At 42.6% G+C, this 17,475-nt stretch overlaps 1 protein-coding gene across 6 annotated transcripts in view; it reads right to left on the minus strand.

The window, feature by feature from the left end:
- Positions 1 to 236: 236 nt before the first annotated feature.
- Positions 237 to 17,475, minus strand: part of SLC17A5 (solute carrier family 17 member 5) — a 56,035-nt gene continuing 38,796 nt past the window's right edge. For all 6 annotated transcript variants that reach the window (XM_050786509.1, XM_050786514.1, XM_050786512.1 and 3 more), the window contains 3 exons: positions 16,302 to 16,449; positions 8,339 to 8,429; positions 237 to 2,062 (listed from right to left, as the gene is read on the minus strand). In XM_050786509.1, coding sequence (XP_050642466.1) covers positions 1,925 to 2,062; positions 8,339 to 8,429; positions 16,302 to 16,449 — 377 coding nt within the window. In that variant the 3' untranslated portion in view covers positions 237 to 1,924. The remainder of the gene's footprint in view (positions 2,063 to 8,338; positions 8,430 to 16,301; positions 16,450 to 17,475) is intronic.

Here is a 17,475-nt window from a genome sequence, read left to right on the forward strand (position 1 = left end):
AGTGTAGCGTGGGCATATGCTTTAGCAAGAAGGTTTGACCCTATTCAGAGCTAGGAAGGGTAGGTTGACGGCAACAGAGATTTCTGATGCAGTATCCCTTAGGAGGCCCAAGTTCCTTGGCTTTGTGGTAGCAGAAATGTGTGTAGAGAAGACGATGGCTCAAGCAGGATGCAGAAAAGATGTCAAAGAGTCACAGTGGACACTAGGAAATGTCACAGAACTGTCAGATCCAAAAATCAATTCACAAAGGTTTATTTTGATGATTGATAAAGGAAACATTGCCATAGCAATTTAAAGCTATTTACAAATTTAAACATAAATTTACATAAATGTATTCACATCACATTAATCAGTTTTAAAATATTACAGGTAGTGTTGAACAGAAAACATAAGCGAAGTTTTAAGCCACATAGGTGCTCTGAAAGCATGCTCAACAACCACAACCACTGGAGGATGGCCCACTGGAAAAATATGATTTCAGGAACCAGAAGTAAAGATGATTACCCTAGTCTCAGGTGATGTGGCCTTTAAAAGTCACTTTAACTTTAAACTGCAACCACAAACTTCGATGAAGACAGACTGAACAAATAGTGAGAATTAGTTTTTAAAAAAATTCTCCTGCAGCTTAAAAAACACAGAACAGGCTGGGCACAGTGGCTCATGCCTGTAGTCTCAACACTTTGTGAGGCCGAGGCAGGAGGATCGCTTGAAGCCAGGAGTTCAAAACCAGCCTGGGCAACAAAACGAGACCCCATCTCTACAAAATACAAACAAACAAAACACAGCACTTAGAAATGTATACTGTGGTCCATGTGAGAGTAGATTTAAACTAGGATGATCTTATTTGTGATGGACTGGGCATCGCACTTTTCTTTTTTATTTTTTTTTTGAGATGGAGTCTTGCTCCATCGCCCAGGCTGGAGTGCAGTGGTGCGACCTTGGCTCACTGCAACCTCCACCTCCTGGGTTCAAGTGATTCTCCTACCTCAGCCTCCTGAGTATCTGGGATTACAGGCGCCCGCAACCACGCCCAGCTAATTGTTTGTATTTTTAGTAGAGACGGGGTTTCACCATGCTGGCCAGGCTGGTCTTGAACTCCTGATCTCGTGATTTGACCACCTCGGCTTCCCAAAGTATTGGGATTACAGGCGTGAGCCACCATGCCCGGCCGCTTCGCACTTTTCTTTTGCAGGTTGCATGCCAGCCGATATTCCTCTGTGCTGGGAAGGGAAAGTCTGAGGATGTATCAAGACCACAGCAGTGGATCTCACTGCTCCTGCCTACTCAGGGCTTTATCTACACATTAATAGCCCCTCAGAGGAAAGGCACCAGCTGAAGAGTCGACACTGGCTCTGGGCTTGGATGCTGCCTCTGATATATGCTGAGCACTCTGACCCTGAAGCCAGGGAGGGAGTGTCTGGCAGCTGCCTGGGTACACTCCCCTCAGTCTCGTTGCCAGGCCAAACTATACAGTGGATGGCAGCTCCACGGAGATGCTAAAGTTTGAGATCTAAGTGTCAGAGAGACCTGACAATTTTTATGAGGAAAGTGAACAACAGGTGTTTATCAATACCTGAGAATTATCATCTAGTTTAATTAAGCAAAGGTATTCAGAGCTCTGTTTCAGCTCATTCCCTTAAGTATGGCCCTAAAAAATCAACGGAACTCTCCTACTTCATGTTGCCCGACTTGCAGGCAGGTATGTGAACCTAAAGTAGAAGTCCTAGCATATATATTATTCACAATTAAACACGGTTCATTTTATTAATCTGGCAACTAGTGATACTTCATGATTACAGGCCTTAAAAATCTAATACAAGTACAATTAAAAAGACATAGAATGCTTACACAATACCGAAGGCACTTTGAGGTTACATGATAAATAAAAATACATTAATAGAGGCAGGATTATTTATTGGTTCCTTCAGTGTCTGTGTCCATGGTGATCATCGAGAGCCCAGTTTTGTACTTCACCTTTGGCGAATAGTGTAAAGAAAATGGCACCAAAAACGTTAATAGCAGCAGCAATATAGAACACGGTTTGCCATTCTCCAACAGTGTTCTGTACAGAAAGAAAAAAATGCAAGTGAAATAAAATTTTGTTTGTAGTTCACTTCATTAAAAAGATGATGTCACAAGACTGTTAAAACAGCCACATTATTCATAAAAGCCCCATCCCTGAAACAACCCAAATGTCCACCAGCAGTAGGACAATGGTATAGTTGTTCAATGGAATACGGTACAGCAATGAGAATGGGCTACAACATCATAAATACAGCTCACAAACAAAATGTGAAGCAAAAGAAGCCAGACAAAAAGGGTACATACTAAATGATTCCGTTTACATAAAGCTCAAAGTCAGACCATACTAATCTATGGGGTTAAAAGTTGGGAGAGTGGTTCCCCTTGCTGAGGCTGAAGAAAGAGTAGCAGGAAGTGGTACCTGGGATCTTACTGAGGGAGGTAATACTCTGTTTCTTGATTGGGTGCTGTTTACACAGCTGTATTAACTTTGTAGAAATTCATCTAGCTGTACACTTTAGATTTGTGCATTTATTTATTTTTGTTTTTATTTTTGAGACAGAGTCTCACTCTGTCACCCAGGCTGGAATGCAGTGGCGCAATCTCGGCTCACTGCAGCCTCCACTTTCTGGGCTGAGGCGGTTCTCCCAACTCAGCTTTCCAAGGAGCTGGGATTAAAGGTGCATGCCACCATGCCTGGCTAATTTTCTTTGCTTTTTTAATTTTAATTTTTTTTTTTAGTGGAGATGGGGTTTTGCCATGTTTCCCAGGCTGGTCTTGAACTCCTGGGCTCAAGTGGTCTGCTCGCCTCAGCCTCCCACAGTGATGGTATTACAGGTGTGAGGCACCACGCCTGGCCTAGATTTGTGCATTTAAAAAAAGTTATACTTCAATAAAAAGTTTACTGTAGATAGATATACTTCAATAAAAAGTATACTGGTATGTCCCCGAATCATGCCTGACTAACACTAACACTAAGAAAGTTTTAGCCTGTGCATGGTCTCCCAGGGTCTTAGGTGAAAGGTGTCAGGTGGATCAAGTAAATATGGTTAAGATGAACTCAAGTTCAGCTCTGAGGATCTGCCACATCAGAGAGAGGCCTGGCAAGTATAAAAGATCTTGAATGGCACATAAAGCAGGATATAACATGGGATCTGCCAGTAAGACAACTGTTCAGTGTATAATCCAATCCTGTGGCATAAAAATATCAGACAGTTATCCAAATTTCTGGGTCATGTGACTACCTTTAACAACCATTTTTTGGATTTTTTCAATTTCAGTCTAACCAGAGTGGTGACTATATTTGCAGCATTAAAAAAAACACACACACACACATGGCTGGGCGCGGTGGCTCCTGCCTGTAATCCCAGCACTTTGGGAGGCCAAGGTGGGTGGATCACGAGGTCAGATCGAGACCATCCTGGCTAACACGGTGAAACCCTGTCTCTCTCTATATTAAAAATATAAAAAACGAGCCGGGCGTGGTGGCCGGCGCCTGTAGTCCCAGCTACTCGAGAGGCTGAGGCAGGAGAATGGCGTGAACCCGGGAGGCGGAGCTTGCAGTGAGCCAAGATTGCACCACTGCACTCCAGCCTGGGCAACAGAGCGAGACTCCATCTCAAAAAAAACAAAAAACAAAAAAACGGGCTGGGTGTGGTGGCTTATGCCTGTAATCCCTGCACTTTGGGAGGCCAAGGTGGCTGGATCACCTGAGGTCAGGAGTTCAAGGCCAGCGTGGCCAACATGGCGAGACCCTGTCTCTACTAAAAATACAAAAATTAGCCAGGTGTGGTGGCAGGCACCTGTAATCCCAGTTACTCAGGAGGCTGAGGCAGGAGAATTGCTTGAACCCAGGAGGCGGAGGTTGCGGTGAGCTGAGGTCATGCCATTGCACTCCAGCTTGGGGAACAAGAGCGAAACTCTGTCTCAAAAAAACAAAACAAAACAAAAAAAACCAGGCTGGGCGCAGTGGCTCATGCCTGTAATCCCAGCACTTTGGGAGGCCGAGGTGGGCAGATCACGACATCAGGAGATCGAGACCATCCTGGCTAACAGGGTGAAACCCCGTCTCTACTAAAAATACAAAAAATTAGCCAGGTGTGTTGGCCAGTGCCTGTAATCCCAGTTACCTGGGAGGCCGAGGCAGGAGAATGGTGTGAACCCAGGAAGTGGAGTTTGCAGTGAGCCGAGACTGTGCCATTGCACTCCAGCCTGGGCAACAGAGTGAGACTCTGTCTCACAAGAAACAAACAAACAAACAAACAAGTAGACCAGGCATGGTGGATGCCTGTAATCCCAGCACTTTGGGAGGCCGAGGTAGGTGGATACCTTGAGCCCAGGAGTTTGAGACCAGCGTGGGCGAGGTGGTGAAACCCCATCTCTACAAAAAATGGAAAAATTAGCCGGACATGATGGTGCACACCTGTAGTCCTAGCTACTTGGGAGGCTGAGGTAAGAAGATCACCTGAGCCTGGGGAGGTTGAGGCTGCAGTGAGCCATGATCGCGCCACCGCACTCTAGTCTGGGCGATGGAGACCCTGTCTCAAAAAACAAACAAAACTAAACAAGCAGTAGAACTAGCAATGAGGAAGTGAAAGAGAAGGCACTGGGAAGACAGTAGGAGGTCATTTATTTGGGAAAACAGGAGAAACATGCAGAAAGAAACACCCTGTGGTGGTTATACTTGTCTGAGATGAATGCATTTTAGTGAAAAAAAGTCTTAGATACTCATCTTAAATTCTGCTGAGCAATCAGTCAATAATTACATCTTATACCAGAAAAATGTTTGAAACAGCTTCTTAGGATTACTAAGACAAAGCTGCCCTGTGTGGTCTCTGGGATAAAATAATACTTCAGTGTTATCTGAAGGCAATGAGTGAACTTAAAATCAATCATTGCACTAGAAGTCTCACACAGCTCCTAGTTTGTTTTTTAACAAAATTTCCACCAGTTTTTGGAGAATACTGTTTTGTTTATAACAACATCGAACCTCAGACACACTTTGAATTTTAATTATTGCATTATTTATTTATATGCTGACTCATGCCACAAAGTTTTTGAGGCAGTGCTCATTCCATAAAGCAAGAAATTACAGGCTAGGTGCGGTGGCTCACGCCTGATACCCCAGCACTTTGGGAGGCTGAGGCGGGTGGATCATTTGAGGTCAGGAGTTCGAGACCAGCCTGGCCAACATGGTGAAACCCCACCTGTATTAAAAATACAAAAATTAGCTGGGTGTGGTGGCACTTGCCTGTAGTACTAGCTACTTGGGAGGCTGAGGCAGGAGAATCGTTTGAACCCGGGAGGCGAAGGTTGCAGTGAGCTGAGATCACGCCACTGCCCTCCAACCTGGGGGACAAGTGAGACTTTGTCTCAAAAAAAAAAAAAAAAAAAAAAAAAAAAAAAAAGAAATTACAATTGTGAAGGCAAGTGTGTGCTTTTCCTTTTTTAAAATAATAAACTTTAGAGTTTTCTTTGGCTAGGTGCGGTGGCTCAGTCCTGTAATCCCAGCACTTTGGGAGGCCGAGGCAGGCGGATCACCTGAGGTTGGGAGTTCGAAACCAGCCTGACCAACATGGAGAAGCTCCATCTCTATTAAAAATACAAAATTAGCTGGGTGTGGTGGCGCATGCCTGTAATCCCAGCTATTTGGGAGGCTGAGGCAGGAGAATCGCTGGAACCCAGGAGGCAGAGGTTATGGTGAGCTGAGATTGCGCCATTGCACTCCTGCCTGGGCAACAAGAGTGAAACTCCGTCTCAAAACACACACACACACACACACACACACACACACACACACACACACACACACAAACCAAAAACAAAAATTAGCCGGGCATGGTGGTGGGTGCCTGCAGTCCCAGCTACTCAGGAGGCTGAGGCAGGAGAATCGCTTGAACTTGGGAGGCAGAGGTTGCAGTGAGGTGAGACTGCACCACTGTACTGCAAACTGTGTAACAGAGTGCAACTCCATCTCGAAAATAAAATAAAATAAAATAAGTTTTATTTTATTTATTTTTTTGAGACAGGGTCTCCTGCTCTCACCCAGGCTGGAGTGCAGAGGCATGATCATAGCTCACTACAGCCTCAAACCCCTGGGCTCATGCATCCTCCTGCTTTAGCCTTCTAAGTAGCTGGGACTACAGGTGCAAACCACACCCAGCTAAAACAGTGATATCTTTTTAACAGCATTAAACAAATGCTATAACATATCCCAAATCAAGCGCAGTTCCCACTTGTAAACATAAAAGACTTTAATCAGGAATCCATATTTCCCTAGCAGAAGCGCTGGCATTATCAGTAAGTGAAACTAACACATGGTAGTGTGCTGACTTAGGTTCTGGTGTTGCCACCCCACTCCATGAGGACAAGGATAATGTTAAACATTTTGGACATGTCTATCCTGAGACACAGAACTTTAGAAAAAGCATTTCTACAACATTCCTTTTTATTAAGTGAGAGGAAATAGTAACAGGGAGGTACTGCATCACTTAAGGAATTAGAAACGGTAGATGTGGAGAAGAAATAGGAACACTATTTGTGGGGAACATATATATGTCTGAAATCAGTATATTTGGTAATAAGAAAGTCTGTAAGTATGTCCTGGAATTCTTTTTTTTTTTTTTTTTGAGGAGTGTCATTGTGTTGCCAGACTGGAGTGCAGTGGCGATCTCGGCTCACTGCAACCTCCGCCTCCTGGGTTCGAGCAATTCTCATGCCTCAGCCTCCTGAGTAGCTGGGACTACAGGAGCCTGCCACCACACCCGGCTAATTTTTGTATTTTTAGTAGAGACAGGGTTTCACCATGTTGGCCAGGATGGTCTTGATCTCCTGACTCTGTGATCTGCCCGTCTCAGCCTCCCAAAGTGCTGGGATTACCGGCGTGAACCACCGCGCCCAGCCGTATGTCCTGAAATTCTAAGGATTACACATGGCGTTAATTTTATCACAGAGACAAAAGAGAAAATTACCTCTTTCAGAGGTTTGAGTTAGCCTCTTAAAGAATACCTTATATACCTTTTTTGAAGGTTAGAAAATCAAAGTTGAAAGGGGCCTTTGAGGCCTTATTTATTTATTTATTTTGAGACAGAGTTTTGCTCTTGTCACCCCGGCTGGAATGCAATGGCATGATCTCAGCTCACTGCAACCTCCCCCTCCCAGGTTCAAGCGATTCTTCTACCTGAGCCTCCTGAGTAGCTGGGATTATAGGTGCAAGCCACAAAGTCCGGCTACTTTTTTGTATTTTTAGTAGAGATGGAGTTTCACCATGTTGGCCAGGCTGGTCTCACACTCCTGACCTCAGGTGATCTGCCCGCCTCGGCCTCCCAAAGTGCTGGGATTATAGGTGTGAGCCACTGTGCCTGACAATGTATCTAGCATATTAATAAGCACCTAAGAAATGCCTGTTGAATAAATGTTTGACTGTTTCAGGGGTTACTAACCCTTAAGGTGGCTCATTCCATAAAGTAACAGCCTTGAACAAAGAATTTTCCCAGTGTCTCTTTATAACTTCTCTCAATCTGTCTTTGTGGAACTGCTGAGAATAAGTCTCCATCTTACATTTAGTAGCCTTTCAAATATGTGAAGACACCTTTTATGTCTTCCCAAATTTTCTGGTCCTCTAAACATTCTCGGTTATTTCAACTTTTCCTCATTAATTCTCACATGATTTCCTGATACCTCGCCTTCATGGGCCTACTTTTTGAATAATTTTACACTGTCAATTTTTATTTGTTCAAATCAAAAACAAAAATTATTTGTCTAGTATAATATCACAACTTTTTCTGAGATGGGATCTCACTCTGTCACCCAGGCTGGAGTGCAATGGCATGGTCTCGGTTTACTGCAACCTCCGCCTCCCAGGTTCAAGGGATTCTCCCGTCTCAGCTTCCTGAGTAGGGGACTACAGGCACGTGCCACCACACCTGGCTAATTTTTGTATTTTGAGTAGAGAAGGGGTTTCACCATGTTGGCGAGGCTGGTGTTGAACTCCCGACCTCGTGACCGCCTGCCTCGGCCTCCCAAAGTGCTGGGATTACAGGCATAAGCCACCACGTCCCGCCAATATCAAAACTTTTAACTACTTGTGTGGTTTCAGCTACGTCTTCATTTGACTTAGTTCTATTGTTCTGTCTAAAATCCAAAAAGTGTTCTTTGAAAATATACTTTCCCATCCATTAAGGCATTTAGCTTTTTGTTGCTAAAAAGAATTTCATAAGAACATTTAGAATTTTACACTTAATTAAAATACACTGAACTTTGACACAGATGTGTAGCTCCAAAACCTTTCCAGTTTACAAGCAAATTATCTACTTACATCAGGGGTCAGACTTTTAGCAATGACGGGCCCAATCATTCCTGGAATAGTGGCAAATGTATTTGTGATGCCCAGGAGGATACCAGCATACCTGTAGAAACATTTTCATAGAAGTTTATTATTGTGCTACACATTTAAACAGCTTCATTCTTTCCTTCTTCTTTTTTTTCAAGACAGTCTCACTCTGTGGCCCAGGCTGGAGGGCAGTGGCATGATCTCAGCTCACTGCAGCCTCTGCCTCCCGGGTTCAAGCGTGCCTTAGCCTCCTGAGTAGCAGGGACTACAGGCATGCACCATCATGCTGGGCTAGTTTTGTATTTTTAGTAGAGCCGGGGTTTCACCATGTTGGCCAGGCTGGTCTCGAGCTCCTGACCTCAAGTGATCTGCCTGCCTCAGCCTCCCAAAGTGCTGGGATTACAAGTGTGAGCCACCGCGCCTGGCCGCTTCTTTCAATAGACAGCTATTCTGCTCCAGGTTGTGTTCTTGTGAAATTTTATGTCTAAATAAAATGTCCTATTGAAATGGGATTTTATATTCAGCTGGTGAAAAGCTTGCATTTCAATAGTTAAGTAGCATTTTAACATTACATAGAGGAACACAGCCATGGAAATAACCCCTTTTATAACGATATAGGAAAGTTCTGAGATATCATTTTCATACAGAAAGCATGGCATGTCTAGCTTAAAGTTTTTTAAGTTAAAAAAAAGTTTATTTCCTGATTTGAAAATTCAATTGTAATTAATTTTTGAAAATTAATAAGAAAAAAGAAAAAATAAGTAAAATTACCTATAATCCTATAATTCTTCCTCATAGAGATAATCAACATTAACATTTTTGTAATATCCTAATTATTTTTTGCTATCTCTATATATTTCGAGCATATTATTATAGACATGAGATCATATAAAACATACAATTTACTTGTTCCATTAATTTGCTTTTTTTTTGAGATGGAGTCTCTGTTGCCCAGGCTGGAGTACAGTGGCGCAGTCTCGGCTCATTGCAACCTCCGCCTCCCGGGTTCATGTGATTCTTCTGTTTCAGCTTCCTGAGTAGCTGGGACTACACGCGCGTGCCATGGAGGTCAGGCTGGTCTTGAACTCCTGATCTCAGGTGATCCACCTGCCTTGGCCTCCCAAAGTGCTGGGATTACAGGTGTGAGCCACTGTACCTGGCCTAATCATTCATTTTTTAAATTGCTGCCTCTTTTTTTTTTTCTGGAAACAGAGTTTCGCTTTTGTTGCCCAGACTGGAGTGCAATGGCATGATCTCAGCTCACTGCAACTTCCACCTCCCCGGTTCAAGTGATTCTCCTGCCTCAGCCTCCTGAGTAGCTGGGATTACAGGCATGCACCACCATACCTGGGTAATTTTGTATTTTTAGTAGAAACGGGGTTTCACCTTGTTGGTCAGGCTGGTCTCGAACTCCTGACCTCAGGTGATCCGCCCACCTCGGCCTTCCATAGTGCTGGGATTATAGGTGTAAGCCACTGCACCCGGCCTAAAATTGCTGTCTCTTTACTAGGATGTTTGTCCTGTATATATTCATGAATTCTGGACTGTGAAGATTGTATCTCTTAGGTATCGTTTTGCATAATCTTATACCTCCTGTATTTCCTGTACACTGATAGTTTCTAGACTCTAAATCCTAGGGCGTTCATTAGATTTAGGTTTAATGTTTTTGGTAAAACAAACAAACAAACAAATAAAAAAAAAAACTTAAAGTGGCGGAGGAGTTCAGTTAAAAATATTCTGCTTAACTAATTTGGTTATGTATAAAGATCACAAAGTTTTATGTTCAAGACTTGTGCATACACACAGCACTATAACAAAACCATGAGGCACAGATCTTTTTGGCTTATCCCCTTTAGGGAGTGTATCTAAATTAACCAAGCTTGGCAGAGCCTCTCTTTTTTTTTTTTCTTTTTAAACCATTAACACCTTGGCAGTAAGAGGAGTCAACTGCAATGCTGCCAGCCTTTCCAGTGACAGATATTAAGTGCAGACGAATGCCGTGAAATTCTAAATGTCAGCAACAAGAAGCTCATTCAAGTACTTATATTTCACTTGGCCAGGACAGGCCATGAAAGATTGATGACTACTTGGAAGAAAACAAGTTGTATGGACTCAGTCTGGAGTCTGTGCTGTTGGAACACTACTGGAATTAATAGCTGAAAATCTATCTAATTCCCATGAATCCGGGCAACAAAATTACCATAGAAAAATCTCTATTTTGGGGCCAGGTGTGGTGGTGCATGCCTGTAATCCCAGCATTTTGGGAGGCCGAGGTGGGTGAATTGCTTGAGCCCAGGAGTTTGAGACCAGCCTGGGCAACATGGTAAAACCCTCTCTCTACAAAAAATAAAAAAACACACACAAAAATTAGCTGGGTGTGGTGGCTCATGCTGTAGACCTGCTACTCAGGAGGCTGAGGTGGGAGGATTGCAAGAGGATTGCTTTAGACTGCAGTGAGCCATGATCTTGCTACTGCACTCCAGCCTGGGTGACAGGGGGTGACCCTGTCTCAAAAAATAATAAATTAATAAAATAAAATCTCTATTTCAGTCTATAGAAGTAAAGGCCTATAAAATCCAAGTACACATTTATATGTTAATAGGAATATTATTTATTGGAAAACCTTGTATCTATTTACTTTTTATTGGAAAACCTTATATCAGACATGTTTATAAGGGTTTTATATATCATATTATATCATTTTAATTATAAAATCAACCCCATGAGGTACGATTATTTTCATTTTATTTTTTAAATTTTAAAATTTTATTAATTTTTTTAGAGATGGGGTCTTGCTATATTGTCCAGCCAGGTCTTGAACTGCTGGGTCCAAGTGATCATCCTACCTTGGCCTTCCAAAGTCTTGGGATTACAGGTGAGAGCCACCGCAACCAGCTGGATTATCTTCATTTTACAGATGAAAAAAACCCATAAAATGTCACCCAATTTGTCTGATTCTGAATCAGTACTTAATATTATAATGTTATAATCTACAATGCTACCTTGTTAAAAAAACAAAACAAAACAAAAAAAACAGTAATCACTGAACCCAATCTGTAGGAAAGATAAATTTTCTCATGCTTCACTTTTCACCACAAGCCCTGGTGTTGAATGCTTGTTTATGGTCCTCGAGTGCTCCTGTTCTAACTAGTAGAGTGTTACACTGAATGGGCCCAACTATGAAAAACATAAGATATGTAACCCCCAATAAGATACGTAGCCACGTAGCCAAGACTCCTGCAACTAGAAATAACTGGTGTGCTTTGAACCAAGAAATCCCAGTTGGAAAAGAGAAACTAAAAAGCTCATCTGAAGAGCTGAATCAAAATATAAGAAAGTTATCCTTTGAGCTAGAACTGCAAGGTTTAAACACACACACACACACACACACACACACACACACACACACACACTCTAAGGGAGATAAATAATTTCGATTTTGAGCTGAACCCAAGAGGCGGAGGTTGTGGTGAGCCGAGATCGCAGCATTGCACTCCAGCCTGGGCAACAAGAGCGAAACTCCGTCTCAAAAACAAAACGAAACAAACAACAAATAATAATAATACTTTTGACTTTGATGAGATTTATTTATTTATTTTATTTTTTTGAGACTGAGGTTTGCTCTGTAGCCCAGGCTGGAGTGCAGTAGTGCAATCTCTGGTCACTGCAACCTCCGAACTACCGGGTTCAAGCAATTCTCATGCTTCAGCTTCCTGAGTAGCTGGGATTATAGTTGCCCACCACCACACCTAGATAATTTTTTAGTTTTAGTAGAGATGGGGTTTCACCATGTTGGCTAGGCTGGTCTGGAGCTCCTGACCTCAAACGATCCACCTGCCTCAGCCTCCCAAAGTGCGGGGATTACAGGCGTGAGCCGCCTGGCCCGGCCTACTTCCATTTGAATAGTTGTGTCTCAGTCAGCTGAGAGCAAGTACAGCAGTCCTCATTATCTGAGGCATAAAGGCACTTGCTTATCATCCTCCTAACTGCTACAACTATTTGCTGGCATCATTTATGTTACTAAAACTGTTTAGCTTCTTATGATATCTAGATAAATGTCTTTTTTGGCTTATAAGACTCATAAGATTTCAGGGTTGGACCTGGGTCTTTAAGATGTAGACTTCAACCATCCACCTGATGGTTGAAGCTCAGGCACAGGATTCCACCTGCTGCCTGTCCAGCATTATACTTCATGACATGAAGCACCATCCTCCAGGCCAGCTTAAGCTTACACAGATGCCAGCAGGAATCATGTTACTTTCATGTTTGTGTCTTCAACATCTGGTACAGTGCCTGGCACAGTGTTTCTCAAATGACTAGATCCGTTAATCAGCATGCTATTACACTGAAATTTAGTAGTGACAAATTTATCTAATTGTACATCCAATTCATCTTTCTCCACCTTGTCCAAAAGGGTATCTATCATAGGAGACCTGGCTGAAGTCCTGACATATCAAATCTGCTATATTTTCTTTATTCTATTAGGCTAAAAATTACATTGAGAAATTAGACCGTTTTGCCATTTTGGCTCTTAGTGACCCAGTGGTGGCTCTTTAGTGGTCAGCATTTTCCTTTCTGAAAGCATACCAATCATCACTTTAATATTTTACTTGGATTGATCTGTGACCCTGGTCACCACACCTGACTCAAAGTTAGCCAGAAAACAATTACATTTATTGCATTATATGCAAATACATTTATTGCATTATGAGCAAAGTGTTGTGTGTGTGCTCTATTTAATCTTCACAATGATCTTACTAGGTAGGTACCATGGATATTTGTTTTTTTTTTTCTATTTTCATCCTTTGACAATAGTGCTAATTTTCTTTCTTTTTTTTGAGATGGAGTTTCACTCTTATCACCCAGGCTGGAGTGCCATGGCTCACCGCAACCTCCACCTCCCAGGTTCAAGTGCTTTTCTGCCTCATCCTTCCAAGTAGCTGGGATTACAGGTCCTAAAAATACAAAATTACACCCCACCTGGCTAATTTTGTATTTTTAGTAGAGACAGAGTTTCACCATGTTGGCCAGGCTGGTCTTGAACTCCTGACCTCAGGTGATCTGCCCGCCTTGGTCTCCCAAAATGATGGGATAACAGGCATGAGCCATTGCACCTGGCCAATCAGAGCTCCAATTTTTATCCGATGATCCAATTTTCTTTCATTGCCAGTTCAAGAGAGCAGGGTTGGGGGCCCTCATCAGATTCCAGAGATTCTGACAAGACTTCAGGAACCTGATGAATCCTAAGCTACCTTTCAGATTTATTAAATGGAATGGGTGACTTACCACCTTCTTCTGGCTGGATGGCTGCTGAATTAATTTTATGTTCCTTATAATTTTTTTTTTTTTGAGGTGGAGTCTCACTTTGTCACCCAGGCTGGAGCACAGTGGCGCAATCTCGGCTCACAGCAAACTCCACCTCCCAGGTTCAAGCAATTCTCCTGCCTCAGCCTCCTGAGTAGCTGGGATTATAGGTTTGTGCTACCATGCCCAGCTAATTTTTGTATTTTTAGTAGAGACAGGGTTTCATCATGTTGGCCAGGCTGATCTCGAACTCCTGACCTCAGGTGATCCACCCGCCTCAGCCTCCCAAAGTGTTGGGATTACAGGCGTGAGCCACCGCACCTGGCTCAAAAATGACTCATGTTTATTCACATCTTCATGTGTTATAGTGGAGGTTATCGATGGATTCCTCAGCATCCATTCCCACTCTCCACCTCCATCTGTGTAGCAATAATGACATCTGAGGGGCACTGACCCTTTGACCTCTAACTTTTGGGGTAGGTGCTGATTTTCCTAAAGTCACATGACATTCTCTTGGCCATTGGGGTTGGTTCATGTGACTCAGTTTGGGTCAACCAAAATGAAGCCCAGGACTTATTTCCATGGTTGAGAGAGGAAAAGATCTTTTTCTTTCTGCTTGATGTGAATGAAGAAGCATGTAGTCCTGATTGTTGCTGGCAATCATTTCATTGTGTGATTTTATAAGCAGACCCAGTCTTAGGATAAAACTACTACTGTAAAAGACAGAGAGTGAGAAAGAAACAATCTATGGTGATATTAGTAGGCAGCTGGATATCAGCTCTTGCCTGAAGCCTATTATCTCTGGATACAATTAAGTGAATCAATAGATTATGCTGTTCAGCCCAGTTTGAGTTAGAATTTCTATACTTCAACTAAAAACATCCTAAGTGATAACATAGCCTAGAACTATTTCTCGAACTCTCAATTCCCATATCCCTTTGACTGTTCGTCAACTCTAGGCTTGATAAAACCTCAAGTCTTGGCCAGGCGCTGTGGCTCACGCCTGTAATCCTAGCACTTTTCGGGGGCTAAGGTGGGAAGATCACTTGAGGCCAGGAGACTGAGACCACCCTGGACAAGACAGGGAGACCCCATCTCCACAAAGTATTTTTTGAAAAATGAACCAGGCATGGTGATGTGTGCCTGTAGTCCCAGCAACTCAGGAGGCTGAGCAGGAAGGATTACTTGATCCCAGGAGTTCAAGGCTACAGTGAACTACAATGGCATCACTGCACTCTAGCCTGGGTGACAGAGTGGAGCTTATCTTAAGAGTATTTATTGAAGGGATAGGAGGCTGAAGATTCATAGAAATCAGAAGATTCTGTAGCAGTCCGGGTGTGAAGATTTTGAGGTAGTGAAAAGAGTGTAAGAGTCCATCTGTCTTTTCTCCAAAATAAATTCATATCCATTATTTTTACAAATAAAGTGTATTAAAACTTTTGGGTTAAAATATTTACACAGCTCCCTTATTTACCTTGTCAACTGGCACAAAATGGTTCTAGAAGTATGTGACTCAAAGAATGTTTCCAGAGAGGTAGCTGTAGAAAGAATTTTGGGCTTAAAAGTAAAAATTTTATGTTCAAGTTTTGGCTCTATCATTTATTATATTAGTTGTGTGCTGTAAGATAAATCACTTCTCTTAAGTTTCTTTAGCATTCAAATAGGGCAAAAATACTTCATAGGCATGCTTTAAGGGTAAAATGGATAGTGTTTATGAAAGTGATGTGTAAACTATCAAGTGCTACACAAATATATTTGCACATAGGTAATACAGTTAGACAAATCAATTGGTCTACTCTTTGACATTCATTCATCTGACAAAATGCCTACTGCATGCCAAGTGCTATGGTGAGCCCTGAGGACAATAAGGGAGTTTCTGCCTTCACAGAGTTCCTAGTCTAGCTGGGTGAACAGACACAGTTATAATGAGTTATTGCAATGTTCTAATGAGAGCACTGTGGACAGAGGTGATGACAGTTAAAAGTTTAAATTTAGAAACAACATCCTGCTTTAATTATTGTGTAAATTAAAATCTTGTAAAGAATTTAAAGTCATTCCTATAGTAGTAAAATCCATAGAGGCAGAAAGCAGATTGGTTGTCAGGGCCTGGGAAAAGAGAGAAATGGGAGATAGTGTGTAATGGGTACGGTTTCTGTTGAGAAGATGAAATTGTTCTACAGATTGTTGGTGGTGCTAGTTATGTAACAATGTGAACACTTAATGCCACAGAACTGTATACTTAAAAATGTTAAGTTTTATGTTATATCTATTTTATCAGGGTTTTTTTTTTTTTTTAAGACGGAGCCTTGCTCTTGTTGTCCAAGCTGAAGTACAATGATGCGATCTCGGCTCACTGCAACCTCTGCCTCCTGGGTTCACGTGATTCTCCTGCCTCAGCCTCCTGAGTAGCTGGGATTACAGGTGCCCGCCACCATGCCTGGCTAATTTTTGTAGTTTTAGTAGAGATAGGGCTTTGCCATGTTGACCAGGTTGGTCTCAAACTCCTGACCTCAGGTGATCCGCCCGCCTCGGTCTCCCAAAGTGGTGGGATTACAGGCGTGAGTCACCGCGTCTGGCCTTTTATCAGGATTTTTAAAAATACAATTTAAAGTCAATCACAGCAAATCTTTATATTAGTACTCACGAAGGAGCAATATCCAGATGGTTAATGCTAAATCCAGAAGAGCAAAAGCCTCCCAGTGTTGTTGATATAGTTAGGAAAGCAACGGCCAAAGAATAATCACAGCCAATGAAGCCAGCAGCTACCAGGAATACTGCAGGTCCAATCATTCCTAGAGTTAAAAAGTTATAAAAGGGAAAAATACCCAGCATTAATATTTGCTCTGCCTTAATATGGTATAAGTCTGAAATTTGAAATTGCTGCCACCTACTGTAGAAACACTATATTGCCTGGAAGACTAACAGATTTCATGGAAAAACAAAACAAAACTGCTGGAAAACATGGGCGTAATACAACTAATATACTATAAAAGGAAAATCTCATTATGCAATGTTATTAAATCTACGTGTGGCCAAAACTCAGCTAAAATTCCATGGTGTTAGAGAAGAACGAGACAAGAACAACTTAAAAATATGTTTCTAGAGAGAAGCAATAGCTGACAACAGAATGTGATTTAAAATACATATAACCAAAGGAGATAAACTAAATAATAGACTCTATTGGATGAGGTTAGAAAAAGACTCCATCTTGCCTGGGTGTGGCAGCTCACCCCTGTAATCTCAGCACTTTAGGAGGCTGAGGTGGGAGAATCACTTGAGGCCAGGAGTTTGAGGCCAGTCTGGGCAACACAGCAAAACCCTGTCTCTAAGAAATATTAAAAACAAAATTCACCAGGCATGGTGGTGCACACCTGTAGTCCTGGCTGCTCAGGAGGCTGAGGCGGGAGGATTGCTTGCGCCCAGAAGTTCAAGGTTACAGTGAGCTATGATGGCACCACTGCACTCCAGCCTGGGTTGTCAGAGCAAGACCTTGTCTCTCTTTTTTTTTTTTTTTTTTTTTTGAGACGGAGTCTTGCTCTGTCGCCCAGGCTGGAGAGCAGTGGCATGATCTCGTCTCACTGCAAGCTCCACCTCCCAGGTTCATGCCATTCTCCCACCTCAGCCTCCTGAGTAGCTGGGACTACAGGCACCCGCCACCACGCCTGGCTAATTTTGTTTTTTTATTTTTGGTAGAGATGAGGTTTCACCACGTTAGCCAGGATGGTCGCAATCTCCTGACCTCGTGATCTGCATGCTTCGGCCTCCCAAAGTGCTGGGATTACAGGCGTGAGCTACCGCGCCTGGCTAGAGACCTTGTG

The sequence above is a fragment of the Macaca thibetana genome, chromosome 4 (genome assembly GCF_024542745.1).
Source record: "Macaca thibetana thibetana isolate TM-01 chromosome 4, ASM2454274v1, whole genome shotgun sequence".
Classification (NCBI taxonomy): Eukaryota; Metazoa; Chordata; class Mammalia; order Primates; family Cercopithecidae; genus Macaca; species Macaca thibetana.